The sequence below is a fragment of the Aspergillus costaricaensis genome (genome assembly GCF_003184835.1).
Source record: "Aspergillus costaricaensis CBS 115574 unplaced genomic scaffold BO79scaffold_40, whole genome shotgun sequence".
NCBI lineage: Eukaryota > Fungi > Ascomycota > Eurotiomycetes > Eurotiales > Aspergillaceae > Aspergillus > Aspergillus costaricensis.
In genome coordinates, this window is record NW_020291840.1 from 231,557 (window position 1) to 250,953 (window position 19,397).

A 19,397-nucleotide genomic window follows, 5' to 3' on the forward strand; every position below is an offset into this window, starting at 1 on the left:
TTGGAGAACACAGGGACGGGCTGATTGGTTCGAAATCAAACTTTTCTACCTGGCAGTGTTGCTACCTACGTTATCCAGAGCTTAATAGTAGAGAGTGTGCTGGCCGGCCTGCAGGGCTGCCTTATGCGTTGAATGGCTTGTCAACGTAAGACCGACTATCATGTGAATGACCCAGTCATAGAAGAACAAGTCACTCATGCGGGGTCCGTAAATGCAACTTTCTACCACACTTCTAGTGCGCACATCAGAACACATGAATCACAACGTATTACAGGGACGAAACTCAAATATTGCTTCGCTGGAGCATATCAGGCTGTCGCTCTCATTTAGCCTTATTGAGATTGTCGAAGGGCTGCAAGTGTCATCAGCACACCAAGGGAGGAGGCCTCACGTCATATGCCATGCTCACCAGATAGTACCTAAATACATAATAAACATGACTCTGCAGCATATGATTGCAAGGATAGCCCAGAAGGGAGGCAGAAAGCCTCGTATGTTACGTGAAAACTAGTGACGGAAGCCAAATATTACCCGAGGAGATAGTGTCATTTACGAGTCTGCCTTCCCTTTGCACTCTGCATAGAACTAGCTTCTAGTCATATTCTAAGGCTTCCGGAAGGCTGTGGGATGAGGGGTAGACGAGACACAGCCACACGGGACATGGGGGCTCGTAGATGTTTGTACACTAGGCTGAGAAGGTCGAGGCCCTACGAAATGAACAGAGTCGTATAAGTAGACATCGCTTTGATTCTCTCGCAATTTGAAAATGCACACAATATAATGAATATGACATATGAGAAAACATCATAAGCAAGAACAATGTCAACCGCTAACCTCCGTCCCGTTGAAGGATACGACAAACTCGCCGCGTTCATAGAAGCCGACCGGGGCCTAGCGATTTTCCGACGTTTCACAAAGCTTAACATTAAAAGTATTCTCTATTACCAAGCAGAGATAGCGAACCTCGAAGAGGAGCTCGACTTTCTTATTCAGGATGACAAGGACTCACAGGACGAGAAGAAGCAGCTGTATCCCTTCTCCGTACGGGACCTAAAAGAGGGAAATCCTACGCAGTGGTCGAAATTTCAAGAAGCGCGGGATTTGATGGACAAGTTTAGTTAGTTTTCACCACCCAGTTGTGGTACTTGGAAGAACCCCAATCTGACTGAATAGACCATGCTATCATTCAACAGCGGGAGCTCATGCGCCTCAGCACACCGGATAAATGTGACTTGAGCGTGCTTCGAGAGTGGCTTGACCGGCCTGAAGGGGGAAATATGTTCTTCGAAACAGCTGCCGAGATGGACGTCTACCACGAACGGAACGATGGTGACATGATCGCCCTGTTTAGTAGACATGAAGGTGTTGACAATCTGACTCGACTGATCTTCAATCGAGTCGTTCCTTGGTTTCATAAGCGCTGGGGTGAGAAATATGAAGTAAGGACTCTTGTTGGGTAATATCTTCCATCAGAGAGCTAATTACTTATTGATACAGAGCAATGAAAATGGCGCTTGGCAGTATAGTGACAAGAAGATCAAGGCGTGCACCCACTTCTTCAGTGTCATTATAGCCGCGGTGCTGCCTGCATCGTCAATGATAGTATTATACTTCATAAAGAATACCGCTATCAGGATGGTCACCATCATGCTGTATAACATCGCCTTTTCCTTGGCACTGGGCTTGATGGTCAGGGCTCGACGGGTTGAGATCTTTGCCGCGGCTACTGCGTGAGTTGTTATCTTTCCTATTTCCCCTCAATAGCATCAAAACTTTATAGCTCATCAAGACTTATCATGAGCATGCTGACCCTTCCAGGTTTGCTGCGGTGAACGTGGCTTTGATTTCGAACTCGGGAGACTGCCAATGTTCATGAAATCGAATATAATTCGACAAATCCTGGAATCATGTTTCCTTAGAAGTTATTATAGATACCCAATAGACTCCAAATAGACGCCATTTCGAATACAGTGACCACTACCCCCCACGCCAACACCAACACATCCTTCGGTGAGGATCTACTCCACAACCAGAACCCCACGGTATCTCATCTTTCCGCCCTCCAGTGTTTTTATGGCATCGTTCACGCCATCCACGCTCAGAGGATACTTCATCAAGATAGGCTTCACACCATGAAGTGCCGCAAAATCAAGCATATCCCTATGCACCTGCCTGGCCGCAACAATAGAGCCTTGCACACGCAATCCGTTCGCCAAAAGGCCCATATACGGGAACTTGAAGTCCTCGTTATCCACCGACAACGGCGAAATAACCGCTCCAGGAGCAAGGACATTAACGTAGAGCTTCCAGTCCGGCTGGCTACTCGTGCTAACAATCAAATTGTTCAATGGCTTCCCAATCTTAAGCTCCTTCGCGCCCTTGGTGGCATAGAACTCCTTCGCACCCAGCTTCAGTGCCTCTTCTCTCTTATTATCACTACCAGAGAAGACAACCACATCGCAGCCCATCTTCGCCGCAAACTGAATTGCCAAGTGTCCCAGCCCACCAATGCCAACAATACCAACCCGTGAGGTCGGCTTAACGCCACCCACATGCAATGCATTCCACACCGTCGAGCCACCACACATCAGCGGCGCGGAGTCCTCGTTGGAAATTCCATCAGGGATCTTGAACAAGAACGACTCGCGCCACACAGCATGCGTGGCAAATGACCCCTGGTCGAGATTCGCACTTCCGTACATCTGTCGCTCCGGGCACATTGTCTCCCAACCAGTTAGGCACTGGGCGCACCGACCGCAGCAGTCATGTTGGTAGCCCCAGCCGACGCGATCGCCTTTGCGCAGTCCGTGGACTTCAGGGCCGATTTCTTCGACGACGCCGGCACCTTCGTGGCCTAGGGCCATGTCTGCGTGTTGGTAGTGCACATCGGTGAAGCAGACGCCGGAGTGGGTGAGGCGGACGAGGACTTGGTCGCGTTGGAGGTCGTCGCGGTGGGTGGTGGCTTTCTGGATGGATCCATCTTTGGATCCTTTGAAGACGGTGAAATCGTAGCCCATGGTGTATGAAGGTTCTGATTGGTGTATTAAATTATAGAATTGATTTACCTTGCAGGAATCTAATAATGTCTGCGTCTGCGAGGTCCCCAGGGATCCGATTTTATACTGTAGGTTAAGCAAGGGGAACACATTCTTCATGATGTCACCATCAATTCATGGTGGAGACCTCGAAGCCCCATTGAGCAATCATCGATGAAGGGTTGCAATGAGCTCAACATGTGGATACGAAGCTCTAGGTCAACTCCCGGTTGCCCCGGGGGTTCAATGGCAATTCTTGGTCGGATTTTACGGGGTACCTCATTCAACCTGGGCAATGATGATGATACTTTGTAGCAATGCTTATCAATCTTAAAGTGGCTTTATCTTCAGGTGGGGAAGAATTACCAAGTGAAGGGTTAGACTTTCGGCTTCCGCGGATGTCTGTGATGGCTATCGTTGGGTTGCGATGCCGTCATGCCGCGGCTTCTGGACTCTTGGTCAGGAAGGTTGCGATGGCCGAATGTCTATCGGTCGCATTGCACGTGGAATTGAACAGGTTATGTTTACGGAGATACAGCCGGGAAAAATGAGGCGCAAAATTGAGAGGCGATTATGATAAGGACTTCCATCGACCTCCGAGTTTCCTAATCGGGACAAACCCTACCATACAAGTCCATCAAGTCAAAACAACAAAACCATCATACATAAAAATGCCCTACACCTCCTTCTGCGGCCTCTTCCAAGCTTCCACCTCACATCCGCCCCTTATAACCGCCACCCTCATCATCGACAGCAGATTATGCGCCGCATTCGAATGATAGTACACACCCCCATTGAACATAGCGGTCGCATCCTTCCCAACACCAGCCTGAATCATTGCCTTCCCACCAGGGTGTTCCTTCACAAAGTCTTCAACATCGTGCACAACCCCAGCAACAACGATTAACGCCCTGCTCTTCGCCCTCTCCACAAACTCCTCCCACTCCATAACCGGTAACTCACTCAACGGGGTCCCCCAGTCCAACTCAGCCCGTCTCCTATCGACCTTCTTCTGCAACTGCTGCACCCTCCCCTTCTCAATCTCATTCTCACGAAACATCTTCAAATCACGGGCCAATCCAACCTGTCCCCAGCACCAAATAGCCCACTTAGTCGGATCATACTGATACCACCGAATCGCATTGCGATAATCAGACGGAAACTCATGATGGAAATTATGATATCCCTCACCCATCGTGGCCAACGCCGTGACGACATGATCACGGGGTGAATTACGATCATCAAACGGCTGCTCACCCAGCCAATGGGCCAGGGAGTTCACGCAGAAAGTGGCCTGCTGCACAAAAAAGATTCGCAGAATGCCCGCGTACACAAACCCACCCCACCAGTCGCCCCAGATTCCTGCAACCAGCATCGGAACGACAAGTCCCATGAGGATAACGATCTTCAGGAAGTGTCGATGCTGCCAGACGACCACGGGGTCGGCGTTTAGGTCGGAGATGTCAGTCCGGCCGAACCGCTTCGGGTTCTGCTTTAGTATCATCCAGCCGAAGTGCGCGTAGAAGATCCCCTTGTGTACGGAGTAGGGGTCTCGTTCTGTGTCTGTGTACCGGTGGTGCGAGCGGTGCAGACGTGCCCACCAGCGCGCGGAGCCTTGGACGGAGCCCCCGGCGGCGAGGGCCAGGGTGATGCGGAGCAGGAGGGTTGCTGTATAGGATCTGTGGGCCCAGAGGCGGTGGTAGCCTGTTTGATACCCGGAGTTAGGAGGATGTCAGAGGGGGATATGAGGGACGGACGGACCTGCTGTGACGCCTAGGGCTGTAAAGAAGTAGTAGACTACTGCCCAGATGGCCGTTTCGAGTCGTAGAGGGGTCCAGAGGGCTTGAATGCAGCCGTAGAGGGGTATCAGGACGATCATGGTCACGTTCAGCCAGTTGACATGTTGGTGCCAGTTCCGGAGGGTGATGGGGGTGTCAGCGATGTGGACTTTGGAGACATGTCTGTCTCGAGAAGGGAGTATATTGGCCTCGCCTGGCATTGTAACTGGCTGGTTTTGGACTGTATGTTACTCTATATTTGGGAAATTTTTGACGGAAGCTGCGCGCTCTCTACTATATATGGGAGGGACAGACAGCCACACGAGCAGACCGTTGAGCGAAAGGCCCAGCGTTAAGCCTGAGGCATGGCGTCAATTTCCGCTACTAACAAGTTGACCAACGTTAGGACAGTGATGAGTCGTACTAGTATGACAGTAGCAGCAGCGAGTGGTTGGGATTGGAAGTGACAATATCCCTCCCCAATGGGGCCAATGGGATTATTCTACGGAATCACCCGTACAAGGAACAGGGGTTTACGGGTGATTCATCGCTAGAAAGATTTGATGCAAAGGCTGTTGAGCAGAGGACTCGGAGGAGGTTCTGCGCTGGTAGTAGGGTATAGGGTTCAATTCATCTGCTATCCGTTGGGACCCCAACCAGTCTCCCCTGGTATGATGTGGAGTTCAAACATTTGGTTTAATTAGTGGGAAGAGGGGTCGAAGGATTCATTCAATGGAACTGGCGAAACAGTCAGGCTAATGGAACCTATTAAGACATGGAGAAGTATGCCCTGATTAGGACAAGGGCATTTCTAGGGTAAAATAGACAGGGTTGTGAGGTTTTTCTCTATTCAAGTAATGAAATTGAGAGTGTGTTTGGTGTGGTGAACTGCCGGCCGGCCCATCCAATCGCGATCAAATAATCAAAAATCACTATACTAAAAATAGTCATTACCGAGGCTAAACAGACACTCAACACTTTGCCATAAAAGCACTCACTACCCTCCATGTGCTAATGACTGACTTGATTCAACATATTATGCTACTCTAATTTGTGGATTCTTGATTTATTGGAAAAAAGACTTCTGCCCGACAGGCTATCTGTTTCCTGCACGAATTGCAACATAGAATTTGCTTATAGCCCATGAAAGGAAATAGTATGACGAGCTTTATTCTTGCCCAACCTAGCAGCATGCCAAAACGCACAATGAAGAAGGATCTTTGAACAAGACACTGTTTCCCCTGCAATGCGATAAAGCCAGACATGCTAGTGAGACAACCACAGAAAGCGTGGATCTCCATAGAACGCATCCTTTTCAGACCAACGTTTTGTTCGCAAGGCTCTTGTGAAGAACGTATGCCATCTGTACTATCATCGAGTACATCCTAGCACTTCAGCACTAAAGCCGACGATATGAGACACCCGAACTCACTGGAGAAATCAATGACGGATGTCACCTGGTCACTAATAAACCCTGACAATCCAGCCAACCACTTTTGCCGGTTATTTCCTATCTTAGCCAGCACACACCGTGTTCTTTCGGTAGCTCCATGTATTCTATATATGTGTGGCTCAGCTAGATTGCCGGGGGCTTCCTTTGAACTGTTTAAATCATTCTCCATGGCTATTCCTATATGAAGGCCATACCTGCCGCGGGGGCCTCAAAAACATATCCATAATCCCAATCACAAAGTACAGTATCGGACCTGTCAGTTATTTCCTCATCGCTTCATCCCCATTGAAGTCCGAACCATGAACGAAGATGCCGTGCTCGATACTCCTCTCTGGGATGACACATGGCTTCCAGTCCCAACGTTAGACATCGAGCCAAACGGACCCCTAAAATTGCTCAACATCATCCTGGATCCCAAAGATCCATGCAATGAACACAAAATCATCTCGACACATGACCCGAACATTGCCTTCAACATCACCGAGTTCGAGTATCCAAACATGGACAATACAGAGCGCCTTCTCACCAGGGGTGTTAGTAACGCCCAATATCCTGGGATTTATGGACGCGGCGACGCCGTCAGTCTCGACTGCTTCTGCAAGTCTCTCAAGGTAACAACCGTCAATAATGAGTCCGTACTCGAGAGTATTCGGTCAAAAGCTACAGAGCCAAGAGTTAGGGAAGCCCTCAGAGACATTCATCGTAACCCTGCGCCCAGGCCTCTTTATATCATCACCGGTATTAAGGTCGCTACGGGGGGAACTATGGATAGCGTGTGGCGTCAGTGGCCCGAGGAAAGGGCTAATATGGGTTATAGTAATGATCCTGAAGAGGAAGTGCGTTTCATGGAAGAGAGAATAAGGGTGCCGGCCAGTGCTTGTAGGTCTGATCATTTTGAGTGGAATGATCCTATCATATTAGCTTATCAGGTCAAGGATATTACGGCAGAACCAGGAAGTAGGACATTGAAAGTTCGCGAGCATACTGAGTATGTTGATTTTAGAACTGTAGTCGATCTGCTGCAAGATATGGGTCGTGTGGAGGCACCTCTTATTGAGACGGAATGAGGTAAGGACAACGCGTTATTGGTGTGGTTAGCATGAGTTCTATCTTTCAGGCAAGCTGGTCCCTCATTCAGCCAAGACACACCTATTTATGATTCTATATTAGAGAAATTAGTTGGAAATAGGACATTACTTTATCTTATAAATTGCTGGATATCTTCGCTGGGTGAATTAAATCTATAATATCTTTCTATGGCAATGAGAATCTAGATCTTATTATCTTACCTTTCTAAATAGCCATTGGTTTGACTGAAGTATATCAGAAATATGAATCTTATGTAATTGCAATGTTAGCAAAGGGAGTAGGATGAGGTCCTATTAGTGAAGTTCGCTTGAAGGCTAATGTTGCAAACTAATATACAGTCAATACTGGAAATTTCCAGTCATTGCACCTAGATCTCATAGTAGAGTAAGAAGTGGAGCGCTTGTTAAATATGTAATTCAATCATAGTAGCAGGTGTAGGTGCATTGTTTCCGATGCGATCATCGCCGTGCATTAGTTGCCGGGCCACTCCGACTTGTTGTCGACTTGTCAAAGCAGAGTCTCATTTCCGGCGACACAGCCTTTGGTGAATCCTGGTCTGCAAGCTTACGGATCTCGAGAGGACCAAAAGAGCTGCGGCAAACTTCAAGTCTGGACGGCGATGCGCGGGCATAACCAGTAAGATTGTTGAGAAGACCCGCCAGCCGCGAAAGATGATCTTTATTCTCACGCTCCCAGTTTAGGATTTCATCCTTCATGTCTGATACGCGCACGCTCTTCATGACCCCTTCCTTGTGATATGCCACTGCGACGTTTGAGACTTGTGATGCCCAGAGTCGAGGGAAGACAGTGCTTAGATGGAGCTTTCGAAGATGGCCATGGTGATTGTACATGGATCGTAAATCGGTGTGAAGGATCTCGTTCTGAGCAATTGGCTTGCCGCCTTCCTGTACCTGCAACCCGCCGATGCCTTCAGTAAGACTGGTGATGTTAGCCTTGTCGGTGTTGGTGGATGCACTTCCACCCTGGAAAGCCAAATCCTGGTTCGGGATATAGGCATCTGACGCAGAGCGAACGACAATATTGATGCCTGCAAAATTATACCGAACAATGCGCTGATGGGCCTTGTATTCAGCGGCTATGTCTTCCCACTTAGTGTATCTCTTTGTGAACTCGGCCTCGTATTTATATTGAATGTCAGACTCAGGCAACCAAACCGGCGCGGGAACTTCTCGTCGAACAAACACGACCGTCTTGCCAATGCGCTCCATGATAAAGCGGATCTCCGACGTTAGACCACGGATGAAATCGAAGAGATCTCTGAGTGTGGCTGAACAGGTCACGATGGCGGTGCGATTAAGATCATAACTCGAATCCTGCCGCCGGATGGCTTCAAAAGATGCCTCCCAGGGATGAGCAAGTTCATTGATGGGCTTTGGGTTGGCCCATCTTGGATAGCCTGTCTCCTTGAGCTTCAGAGACTTCTTTACTGGAGTCCAAAGGGGAGGTCGACCTGAGATTTTGTGAGCTTGAGATCTTCCAGAGGCAGTGCGGCAGTAGCGAACAAGTATACCTGGGATCAAAATTGATGATTCCCCTGGATCTAACCGTGTGTAAGATGCCAGATAGTTGCAGGAGGTGATGCATGGGGCTTTTTGTGACAGTTTCACCCTATCCGATTCGAACTTGGCCAGCACAGGGCCTTTTGGTGGAGAGAGTGACTCCAGAATAACCTCCGCTCCTCTTGGGTGATTCCATGCCTTTTTACGGCGGAGCATTCTCCCGTGCACTGGTCTGTACATATTTGGAGGAGGGGTGTTATAGTGTGAGTAGAGTACTTACCACGATGCTGGTGGTATGAGGCAAGCTGGATCATGTAGAGAAGACAGGTGGATCCGGTTGGTCACCTTCCCCGACCGGAGCGGGGTTCCCAGCCTCCCCTTTAAACTCTCTCCTCCACAACAACAACTCCGGATATCCACAACTTTAATATTGCCCACACTGTATCTCTGTCGCCTGGAAGGAAGAAAATGGCAAAATAAATGAAATCGAACGGCAAAGGCGTACCAAATAGAATATCATTCACAATAAGAAATACCTTTGCAGCGTGCCTGCCGAATCGGGTATCGAATCGACGCCTTTTTTCTTTTCTTCTACATGTAATTAGCGAACATCTAATGCATCGTACAAGCAACCACAAATTGAACTACATCCTGCTTAGTTTTCGTCTTCTTTCTCTTCGTTCTATAGAGTTAGAACCCATTTGCTCCAGTACGGAGCAACCTTCGTAGAATAATGATTGAAAAGAAATTAGGTAAACAAAGAAGAATAGTCAATCGAATAATACTACTGGCTAGTCAAAGCTCGTATAGCTTCCATCGCGCACGCAACACAACAATGATCGCAAAGAAAATACAGATATTCTTCAAAAAGGTACTTCAGCCCTAACGGTCCAAATACTACTAGTACTATGCTTAAACAGAGAAGTCTCGTCCCAGCCGAAATCATTTTCGAACGACCTGGGTCCGCAAATTTGCAATTGCCACACGGATGATGGCGAGACGAATCTCATCATCCCTCTCAAAGAACTCAAAAGGGGCCACATAGTGGCGCTGATTACCTCGGTTGACAGCGATCGCCTTGAATATCTGCATCATACCTCGCTTGGTACGGATCTGCTTGCGGATATTCTCGCTGGAAGCTGACCGATCAGAAAGACGATGCTGAACGTACTGCAGGAGGAGTGCTGCGATGCCAGCCATGATAGGTGTGGCAGCAGAGCAGCCCGAACAGGGCTTGGTTTCATCCACGGCATGGCCGGGAATATCGTGTCCCAGGGTGCCGTAAAGCCGACCCTCATCGTCGACCGGCGGAGGGTCAAATTCGTCCACAAACCCGCCGGCACTGTTGGTAGCCCGTACTGAAATGACCGACTCCATGCTGGCTGGGAACATTTCGTGTCTGTTGGAGCCGTCATTCGCTGCGGCTGCAAAGAAGAGAAGATTGCCCTTCTTGATACGGATCGCTTCGGAGATGGCATCTCTTATGATTTCATCTTCGTTTGGGAATCCTAGTGATAAGCTTATGATGTCGACGTTCAGTGTCGTTGCTGCGTGGAGAATTGCCTGATGTTATTGTCAGAAAATATGCAACAATATGGAGTCTAATGGGAGATCACCTTTGCCACCACTACCTGTGAAGTTTCTAGATCCTGGCGCCTCTTAATCACACGCACTGTGAATATCTCCGCCTTCTGGGTCATTTTCATCAAAAGGCTAGTCATCGCGGTGCCATGCCCGTCAACATCGACCGGAGTACGCGAGTTCTCGACCCAGTCAACCCAGTGGCCGGACAGACGCTTCTCTTCATGCGTGTACATATCGAGATAACTCGAATCAAGGCTGTAGCCGGTATCAAATACGGCGATCCTAACTGGGTGGGCGTCATGATCCCGCATAGATAGAGGATGGAGCATGCGATTAATCCGTTCGACCTGCGCCAGCCAAAACTTTGGTGTCCACCTGTTCATGTTAGCATATGACGAAGGGGCATAAGGGAAGCCTTGTGGCTTACTTCGATAAGGCACGAGGTGGATCCAAAAGCGTCCTCGGGACAGGGGCAACACGTCCACTTGTCTTGTATCCTTCTCCAGCCATTAATACGCTGGGTGTTGGGCGCAACGTGCCTTCGTCCAGCACCACCGAATGAGAAGGAATATCTTGCCGAAGCTCGCATCGCTGGATGAGCTGCGTGAGAGCATTGATTGCTAAGTTGGTCTGTGAAAAAGCCTTCAGACTCTTGTCTACTTCAAACTGAAGCCTTTCATCGTCTTCCTTGGACAGTGTGTTGCGAGAAGCAATCATCTCAAGGGTACTGCAGTCATTTCTCTGACTCCTCCAACTACCCGAGAGCTTTTGTACAAGGGAGATTAGCTATGCCTTAATTCCCAGTATCAGGTCACGTACCGAGCAAGCTTTTTCCAACAGTCTCACCACATTATGTAGGTCTGCTGAAAGTGAAGCTCTTGAAGTTGAAGTGACTGCGGATGTCGATTTTGCGAGAAGAAACAGTTGAGTCCCGAGTTGACCGAGTTGAGGATTTCTGCTATCACATCCCGACTTGATGAGCTGGCTTCCTATCCAGGGGAAGGCTCTAGAAGCCAGAACTGAGTCTTTGGGATCAGCCATTGTGGCTTATGGGTCTGTTCGTGATTGATATTCTGAGAGATGATTGTCCTCACAAGTGACAGAGGATGTTTACCGTCATTTATATCCTTCTCAAACCCCTGCTTGATTGACGGCGCGAAAATTGTCATAGTAGTCGCGTGTTCAGCTCAGCTCTATTTGTGGAGACTCTTCTCATGAGACTTCATAGATTCGCCCACGTTGAAGTGCTAGTAACTGCCGGCGGTTATTCTCGATAAGTACAATGACATTTATAGAACCGGATATTGTCTCATGTATTTGAGCCAGATTTCCAGAGACTGATCTCATTGGGCCATGGTCATAGCGACCCCTTTGATAAGCGCCCACGTCAAAACCTCATGGTGTAACACCAAAGTAGACCCGCTACGATAGTGCACTTCAAGCGCGTAGAATGTCTTGCTGCGCGGGACGCCCGAACAATATCGCAGCCAATGGACACTCAATATTGTGCACCTGTTTTGCACCCATGAAGAAGTGTAGCAACAATCCTCAATCATTAACGGTCATCCTCAATTCCGTAGTATTGACAGGACCTCTTTAAGCGCCGTAGAAGTGGGGGTTATCCCATGCGCATACATGGTATACCTCAAAATAGAGCAAGCGCTTAGATGAAACATTTGAAAAGCGAATATGCATCTGCCCATTGTTTCCCACAAGACCATTGTTTCTTTTCACAGACCTGTCTTAGTTTAAGCGCTATCTATTCACGTATCTGAACATAAGACGTACGGAAAGAATTGGTGGAACAAACAGGCAAAAACACACCCACCCTTTCAGCATTTAACAGACCGGTAAATCTCCAACGGGTTAAATCCCACTCTCTGCTGCAAAATATTCAAAATCGGCTTAAACAACACCCTCCCCTCATACTCCTCCATCTTCCCCAGACGCTCTGCTTCCCGCTGCCTCTCAATAGTCACCTTCATTTCATCCCAAGTGACCCACTCCCAGCGGACACACTTCTCAGGCTCCATAACCTTCAAACCAAACCATCAGTATTCAATTGCTCTTCAAGTAACACCACCAGCAGATTACTCCAGAAATCAAAACAAAAGAGGAATATAAACAAACATACCACCGGCTCCGCATCCTCATCCACAAGCCTACAGCCCACAAAAATCGTAACATAATGCTTTCCTCCCTCCATCTTGGCATTGTTGATCGCCGTAAGGAAGCGTATATCAGTTACTTCGAGGCCCGTTTCCTCTAGAACCTCTCGAGCTGCACAGTCTTCAAAGCTCTCGTTGAATTCGAGGTGGCCGCCGGGATGACCCCATGTTCCTTGAGACAAATTAGAGCAATGTCTCAAGTAGAAGGTGTTACTGGAGGGAATCAATGGGTGAAAGGTAAGACTTACCGGCGCCGAGACTCCCCTTGCGTCGGCCGAGAATCGTCTGGCCGTGTTTGTTGAAGACGTAGACGGCGACAGCGACGCGAATTGTTTGGTCCATGGTGGTGGTATTTATGACGGAGTAATCGGTAGGGTGTAAGCGATCGATAATTACGTGGTTGTTACAAAGAGTGTCCTGCTCACTTAGGTTGAGGAATCTAATTTACATGCGGAAGGAGAAGCAGTCCGTCGGACAGAATTGGGATGCGGGCGGTGACTGGCGATAACGATTGCGGATAGACTCGATTCGCCAAGAAAAGTTACTTGATTGATAAGATGTGCGATATTGGGTTTATGTGTTGATCCATGGTTAATATAGCCATTTACCACAACTGTGCAACCGAAACTTCTAATCAGACTGAATTACCTACTGCGGTCATAGACGAAACTATGCACATCGATTTCTCTGGTTCTTCCCCCCTCTTTAATGCACACCGCACTAGCCTGAGGGATTACGGGTTCCTCCTAAGAAGCCTTGCCATCAAATCATCGTCTTGTATGATGTACATCGCGCAATTCAAAGTACGTGTCAAAATAGTGTATCAGGTCTTGAAGAACCATATTGTAACGAGCAGAAAAATTTCACCAAAGGCAGGCCTGAATATCGAGGAATCGCGAGGACTTTCACTTCTACCCGAGTCTATTCGCTTCTTCTAGTGATCCTCTCTCTCCGAAGGTAAGTCCGAAGGTAATAGAACCCCATGCCGATGATCCAGACCGAAATAAGAATTACCGCTTGCAGAGGTGCAAAGACGGCTCCCCTCACCACCACAAAACCACTGACGAGGGCAAAAACCAGCGGAATAGCGATGAAGGGCTTGTAAGGGCGATGAAGATCAGGCTGTCGGAATCGCAGAAGGATGGCGCCTAAAACGGTCAGGAAGAAGAACGAATATTCTCCCAGACCATTGAAGGTGAGTAGAGCGCGAAAGTTTCCGAACAGCAGGTACGGAATTGGCAAGAGGGTGGCCAGAATTGTGGCATTGATGGGCGCGTCCGATCGGGGAGTTGACTGAGAAGGAGGCTCCGGGTCAGGAGGCATTCCTACATGTCCAAGCACACCCAGGAACCGAGGGAACCAATCCAGCTTCGATGCCGCGACAATCATGCGACCGGCCACAAAAGAGTTTCCGAGCAGGGAGCCGGCGACCACGAGGCAGATCACTATGGCAGCGAGGATACCAAACGCTGGTCCTAGGAGATGGGTGATTGCGGTCTGTATGTCATTAGCGTATGTAATCAACGGGAGGGTGTTGCACATACGACGGCCACGCTGTCAGTGGTCGAAACGATCTTCCATGGAAGAAGGATATAGTACGCGGCATTAGCGGCAAGGAAGCAAAGAATTATGATGGGGAGTGCAGTGTTGATGGCCAATGGAAGCTGACGAGCAGGAGCAGAGAGCTCTGCGCTAACGTAGATTGCCTGTCAAAAAATGGTGAGTATTTTCACAGACACTTTGTAGGGGCTATATGCCTACCTTATCCCAGCCCGAATAAGCCCAGAGAGCACCATAGAGCGCGGTAGAATAGTAACCTAGCGATTCCCACCCGTGCATGGAGCTCCAGTCGATCTCCCGACCGTCCGGCGTCCAGGTGTTCCTAGATCCAAACCAAGAGTGCTTGAGCCAGTCATTTGACCCAGCATCGCGGTTGATTCCGGAGACTTGCAGGATGACGACAACTAGACCAGCCACCACAATAGCGGCAATGGCGATGAATTTGGTCGTGACTGAAAACCCATTCAATCGGGTGCTGACCTTGGTACTGATGGAGTTGGCCAGACCGATCACCAACAATACAAGAATGGAGAGCAGCTTATGCGAAAGGCTTCCAGCCTGATCGGTGACACCAGCCGCGGAGAAGATGCTTTCAATAAACACGATGCTCAAAATGGCCAGGGTTGCAGGCATCACAGCGATGATCCAAGTCCAAGCAGCAAGAAATCCAAAGACATCTCCGTAGATGTATCGAAGATATGGTTGCACGCCTCCTATTTTACAGTCAATTCAGTCGATATACCTGATGGCAATAGAGTGAACCAACCTTCGCCCGGAATAGCAGTGCCTAGCTCGGCCATAGTGCTGGCACCGGTCCAGGCCAGAATGCCTCCGACCAGCCACACAATAAGCGCGACTCCTGGGGATGGAACATTTGTGTCGATAGAACCCGGGGAAGTGAAGATACCACTACCGATCACAATGCTGATGACGATGCCGAAGGCCTCGATGGCTCCGAGATTGCGGGTGAACTTTGGGCCCAATGCGGAAGTGGACTCCGCTCCGGGTTCGGTGCCATCGGTCCCTCTGGAATCGGCCAGGAGCGGGCGGCGAACACCCTCCTCTTCCGACTGATCGTGCGGAGACATGGAGGGCAATTGATGACAGTTGTTCAGGTTAATGAGTGGTCGTTAATGACACTGAAGGGATGGGAAAGAGGGGAAGAGTCGGCAGGATCAAAGCGAATCACGCCATCGGCTGGCGCGAACGTTTCATGCACGTCTGGCTTGATCACTTGCAGGGAGAGGAAGAAGCTGCCTCTCTCAGGGCGGTGACTCTGATAACATTGGGGCATTCACAACATTCCCACGTGACTTCTCCTTATCTGCCTCTGAAAATACACTTTGTCGCAAGGAATATATGAAGAACCCTCAAAAGTATACCTCTGGCTAGGTGTACTTAATTTGAAATTATTCCAGTGGGTGTTATATCCACGCTTTCGGGAGGGACCATTAGCGTGCGGACGGCTCAATCACCCATACTAAGAGTTTGCAACAACTAAGGAGGGAGGGAGTAGAAGACTCAGCATAGAATATGTAATATACTAATTTCCTAACCATTATCATTGCCGCAAAAATAATTCAAGTACAACTACTCGCACCATACTCCTGAATTAGAAAACTACAAAGGTACCAAAATTGTCCTGCCTAACGCGAGCATAGTATCATAGCCATGCCATACTCTTCAGTTTCTCATCTGTAAATTTAAATTATTTTGTGACTATAAGAGCACACCAGTGCATCCAATACATTGTTAAAAGATAAAGATAGAGAGTGTGCACAATGCCACTCATGGCACAATTCACGCAACCATACAAAGCAAAAAGTGACGAACACTCGCTTAGGATTCTAGCGTGAATACATTCACTTCACGCCAAATATACACGATGAAAAGCAACGCTACTCATCTCAGCATGATCTCTCACCCAATACCTACTGCACGTATCGCAAGCTGTCAATCATGCAGACCGATCAGCCACCCAAGATGCCACCCAACCCGAAGGATGAATCCCGCACCCTAAAAAGCGTCAGAAAGATAATGGAGAAGCTAGAAGGTCGCAACGTCCTCAACTTCATATCCCCTTCTTTTTGCGATGCAAACAACATAGTTCTGCTGCCCCTGGATCTCGAGGCCAAACACCATGGAAAGGGTAAATCTTCAACTACTCCCCTCCTCTTCGAACCTCTTCCAATCGAAGCTTTGCACACCTATCCCATCGACCCTCACCCCTACACCACAATAGACAAGCGTGAAGACTCCTGCTACACTATTAAAGACTACGCAACTATCAAGAAAGACTCGTGCGAGTCATATCCGCCCTTTCGCTTGAAAGAAATTGCCATCAAGCTAGAAAGATGGATCCATCTCGCTCCACGAACTCATCGCTATTATGCCGCGCCCGCTACTTTGACGCATATTGGGATCTGGTATCCGTCCATGTGAGTACTTTGTATTAACCCAATAATACATTCAAACAATCCCATGGCTCTAATCTGTTGATGAATGCACCAGCACAACCGACAAGTTGTACGCCCGGACATCCAACATTTATGACAAGCTCGGACAATATCTGTACACGGTGAATCGCTTTTTCGAATGTATAGATGATAGGTACCCATATATCGTCATGATCACTCAACATTGGTGCCAAGAAAGATGTCCTGAGGACTCTATGATGCGATTTGAGCTTCTGGGCATACTTCAGACGATGCGCACGCGTCTGGAGCAAGATGAAATAGATTCGGAAGGGATGGTGCCTGTATGTTTCTAAACCCCCTGTGATAGATGTTGAATTTGCTGATCACTGACACCGATAATAGGTCCTCATGGTCTCGTTTATGATACCCTCGCATGCTCGGGTTCTGCAGGCACACATGCACAACGGGAAGTTGGTTGTGGCGCACAGCCGCATTTATAGCTTCGAAACTATGCGTGAGGCGCCGATGGATCTGTTCACAAGATGGTTGCTTTCGACTCCTGTTGGGTTTTTTAAGGAAACTTAAACGGACGGCCAGTACCCTTGAATTGAATTGATGGATATGAAGGACAAGTGGAAGGCGATGGTGGTACATAGGAGAAGTTGTAAGGGAACCGAGGAAGCCTATCTCGCAGAGAGATTCGGGATTAGTCGCTTGGAATATCGGTCTTTCAGATTAGCTTGATGGGTTAGACACGGAGTATTTAACCATACTCAATAAGATTAAATATTAGCCGGTCTGAGTAAGTCTTTTCCTGTGTAGACTGTATACTGCTACAGGTCAAACTTGCCCCATGGGAATAGCATGATGTGATACGAGACGAAAGCTGAACCTAGGAAGAATGAGCGCAAAGAGCCGATAAATAGTCGGAGGAAGAAGGTTCATAATTACATCTAAATGGGTAATGTCAAGAAAGCAAGACCGATAGTCGATTTTGAACACATGATGGCCACTCATGTTTACGGAGTTTCTAAAGTCAGTCATTTTTATCAACTAACACAAAATAACAGGCAGGAAGAGATAAACTTCTTATTAAGGTGGCAGTAAAGCCTATAATAGCATCAAGAACAATTATTTAGATAAGATTTCGAATACCTCAAGCATCCGCAAGGAGGTTTCCGTTTATATACTTCAGGCCCGTATCCACGGCGACGGTAACCACCCGTCTTACCCGGGCCCAGTTCTTTGGCAAGAGCAATGGCCGCGACAACATTAAGACCAGTCGAGGTTCCAACCAGTAGACCTTCCTCACGAGCCAACCGCCTGCACATAGCACGACCTTCTGCCTCTGAGATTCCTCGTGCTTCATCATACAGCTTAGAATCGAGATGTGGCGGCACAAAACCAATTCCGATTCCCTCGACGCTATGAGATCCAGTGCGCCCTTCAGTAATGACAGGAGAAGAGGCCGGTTCGAGAACTACAACTCTCGTATCCGGCCACTTTGATTTCAAAACGCGTGATACTCCCATAACCATGCCGGCACCTCCAACCGTACCACAGAAGGCATCAATACCACCGGGAAACTGCGCTGCCAATTCCTCGCCAAGAGTTTCATAACCAGGCAGGGCATCACCATTATTGAACTGATCAGCAAGGTAATGGCCATCTTCTTGTGCGATCTCTCGCGCACGACGCACCATGGAAGGAATAAGATCCGCCGTGATTGTTCCAGTCTCGCTATGGACAATCTCAAGGGTGGCGCCCAGTGCGCTCATAGTGCGCAGCTTCTCAACTGCAATGGCATTCGATGAAACCACTCGAAACCGGTAACCCTTCACTGAACAGATGAAGGCAAGGGAAGAGCCAGTGCTGCCACCAGTAGCTTCGACGACTGTCATACCAGGCTTCAGCGTGCCACGACGCTCGGCTTCTTCAATGATGGATCTAGCCATGCGGTCTTTGTATGAGCCTGTTGGATTGAGGGATTCAAGTTTCAGTTAGACATTTGCGTGATCTGCTGGGACGACATTGCGGAGGCGAACAACTGGATTGTTCCCAATTGCGTCCAGTCCTGAGTCCACGGGAGGAGGCGGAGAAGGCATGGTTCTGTGTTATGAGGTTTCTGCGCGGGCTGACAAGTTCAGGGTCCAAACAGAACGAAGAAAATTTCAGATACATTCATCCTGATATCTGTGCAGCTCTGTCAGGGTCTACTTATGGCGCGATTAGTAACTGGCTTTCCATTAGTAATGAAGCTTGGTTTGGCGGGGCTGTTGTCAATGTGAGTCAATTAGAATGAACATCCGTTTCCGAATGAATCTTCTTTCTCCGTGGATCAAATTGTTTGTCTTCAAGAGATGTTCAGGCGATGTCTTATGAAAGTAACTTCAAGATGTAGAAGTGTGCTCTTGAGGACTAGCTAGTGGCCACTTGCCGAAAGTAACACGGCAGCCATGGTGTCGGATATAGGAAGGACCGATATCAAACAAATTCCTTCCTAACCGGGCTACATACGAGACCAATATTGTGCTTTCTTCATCCCTTAGTCGAAGATCGATAAATCGATCTAACATCTACCCCTCGTAACAATTGAGTTATGTTCTGTTCACAAGAAAGCAGAACAGCGAGGGGTGTTTGCATTGTTTGCCGGTAGGAAAATGCCAACGCTTGGCAAAGTCTTAGTGTGGCTTGGCAATGGCGCCCAATCCCGCTGAGTCATCCAGACCCGGGCCGGTTCATGCCGAAATCGGAAGGCCAGGCCGAATCATCTCGACCGCGTGCATCTGAATC

General features: G+C 48.5%; 10 protein-coding genes across 10 annotated transcripts; 3 read left to right on the plus strand and 7 right to left on the minus strand.

Annotated features, from left to right (window-relative positions):
• Nucleotides 1–819: 819 nt before the first annotated feature.
• Nucleotides 820–1,907, plus strand: BO79DRAFT_181047 (uncharacterized protein; the record flags this gene model as incomplete). The annotated part of the gene is made up of 4 exons (XM_025680126.1): nucleotides 820–1,117; nucleotides 1,174–1,439; nucleotides 1,498–1,730; nucleotides 1,819–1,907. The coding sequence occupies 4 exons, from the start codon at nucleotides 820–822 to the stop codon at nucleotides 1,874–1,876; spliced, it is 855 nt and encodes a 284-aa protein (XP_025535330.1). The 3' UTR covers nucleotides 1,877–1,907.
• Nucleotides 1,908–2,018: 111 nt separating this feature from the next.
• BO79DRAFT_275563 (NAD(P)-dependent alcohol dehydrogenase) lies at nucleotides 2,019–3,017 on the minus strand (the record flags this gene model as incomplete). The annotated part of the gene is made up of 1 exon (XM_025687686.1): nucleotides 2,019–3,017. The coding sequence occupies one exon, from the start codon at nucleotides 3,015–3,017 to the stop codon at nucleotides 2,019–2,021; it is 999 nt and encodes a 332-aa protein (XP_025535331.1).
• Nucleotides 3,018–3,675: 658 nt separating this feature from the next.
• BO79DRAFT_290493 (acyl-CoA desaturase) lies at nucleotides 3,676–5,034 on the minus strand (the record flags this gene model as incomplete). Its single annotated transcript, XM_025688892.1, has 2 exons — nucleotides 3,676–4,739; nucleotides 4,797–5,034. 2 exons carry the CDS (start codon nucleotides 5,032–5,034, stop codon nucleotides 3,712–3,714), a joined length of 1,266 nt encoding a protein of 421 aa, XP_025535332.1. The 3' UTR covers nucleotides 3,676–3,711.
• A 1,531-nt stretch (nucleotides 5,035–6,565) lies between these two features.
• On the plus strand, nucleotides 6,566–7,333 carry BO79DRAFT_275566 (uncharacterized protein; the record flags this gene model as incomplete). The annotated part of the gene is made up of 1 exon (XM_025687687.1): nucleotides 6,566–7,333. The coding sequence occupies one exon, from the start codon at nucleotides 6,566–6,568 to the stop codon at nucleotides 7,331–7,333; it is 768 nt and encodes a 255-aa protein (XP_025535333.1).
• Nucleotides 7,334–7,813: 480 nt separating this feature from the next.
• On the minus strand, nucleotides 7,814–9,091 carry BO79DRAFT_158189 (uncharacterized protein; the record flags this gene model as incomplete). The annotated part of the gene is made up of 2 exons (XM_025678891.1): nucleotides 7,814–8,826; nucleotides 8,887–9,091. The coding sequence occupies 2 exons, from the start codon at nucleotides 9,089–9,091 to the stop codon at nucleotides 7,814–7,816; spliced, it is 1,218 nt and encodes a 405-aa protein (XP_025535334.1).
• A 645-nt stretch (nucleotides 9,092–9,736) lies between these two features.
• On the minus strand, nucleotides 9,737–11,500 carry BO79DRAFT_290495 (S8/S53 family peptidase; the record flags this gene model as incomplete). The annotated part of the gene is made up of 4 exons (XM_025688893.1): nucleotides 9,737–10,438; nucleotides 10,492–10,834; nucleotides 10,887–11,224; nucleotides 11,279–11,500. The coding sequence occupies 4 exons, from the start codon at nucleotides 11,498–11,500 to the stop codon at nucleotides 9,818–9,820; spliced, it is 1,524 nt and encodes a 507-aa protein (XP_025535335.1). The 3' UTR covers nucleotides 9,737–9,817.
• Nucleotides 11,501–12,291: 791 nt separating this feature from the next.
• On the minus strand, nucleotides 12,292–12,969 carry BO79DRAFT_202783 (nucleotide triphosphate diphosphatase NUDT15; the record flags this gene model as incomplete). The annotated part of the gene is made up of 3 exons (XM_025681666.1): nucleotides 12,292–12,495; nucleotides 12,594–12,799; nucleotides 12,876–12,969. The coding sequence occupies 3 exons, from the start codon at nucleotides 12,967–12,969 to the stop codon at nucleotides 12,292–12,294; spliced, it is 504 nt and encodes a 167-aa protein (XP_025535336.1).
• Nucleotides 12,970–13,198: 229 nt separating this feature from the next.
• On the minus strand, nucleotides 13,199–15,373 carry BO79DRAFT_181060 (solute carrier family 7 protein). The gene is made up of 4 exons (XM_025680127.1): nucleotides 14,954–15,373; nucleotides 14,389–14,900; nucleotides 14,172–14,333; nucleotides 13,199–14,124 (listed from the first exon to the last, which is right to left on the minus strand). Exons 1-4 carry the CDS (start codon nucleotides 15,273–15,275, stop codon nucleotides 13,549–13,551), a joined length of 1,572 nt encoding a protein of 523 aa, XP_025535337.1. The 5' UTR covers nucleotides 15,276–15,373; the 3' UTR covers nucleotides 13,199–13,548.
• Nucleotides 15,374–16,146: 773 nt separating this feature from the next.
• On the plus strand, nucleotides 16,147–17,189 carry BO79DRAFT_232401 (uncharacterized protein; the record flags this gene model as incomplete). The annotated part of the gene is made up of 3 exons (XM_025684230.1): nucleotides 16,147–16,625; nucleotides 16,699–16,945; nucleotides 17,007–17,189. 3 exons carry the CDS (start codon nucleotides 16,147–16,149, stop codon nucleotides 17,187–17,189), a joined length of 909 nt encoding a protein of 302 aa, XP_025535338.1.
• Nucleotides 17,190–17,437: 248 nt separating this feature from the next.
• BO79DRAFT_259279 (PLP-dependent cysteine synthase family protein) lies at nucleotides 17,438–18,559 on the minus strand (the record flags this gene model as incomplete). The annotated part of the gene is made up of 2 exons (XM_025686356.1): nucleotides 17,438–17,496; nucleotides 17,836–18,559. 2 exons carry the CDS (start codon nucleotides 18,557–18,559, stop codon nucleotides 17,438–17,440), a joined length of 783 nt encoding a protein of 260 aa, XP_025535339.1.
• Between the last annotated feature and the right edge of the window lie 838 nt (nucleotides 18,560–19,397).

Excerpts from the sequence above, each read along its gene's own strand:
- BO79DRAFT_181060 (XM_025680127.1), bottom strand. The coding sequence starts at position 15,275 with ATGTCTCCGCACGATCAGTCGGAAGAGGAGGGTGTTCGCCGCCCGCTC. Across the intron at positions 14,334-14,388 it reads CTTATTCGGGCTGGGATAAG|GCAATCTACGTTAGCGCAGA; the intron begins GTAGGCATATAG and ends ATTTTTTGACAG. Across the intron at positions 14,125-14,171 it reads CCACTGACAGCGTGGCCGTC|ACCGCAATCACCCATCTCCT; the intron begins GTATGTGCAACA and ends AATGACATACAG.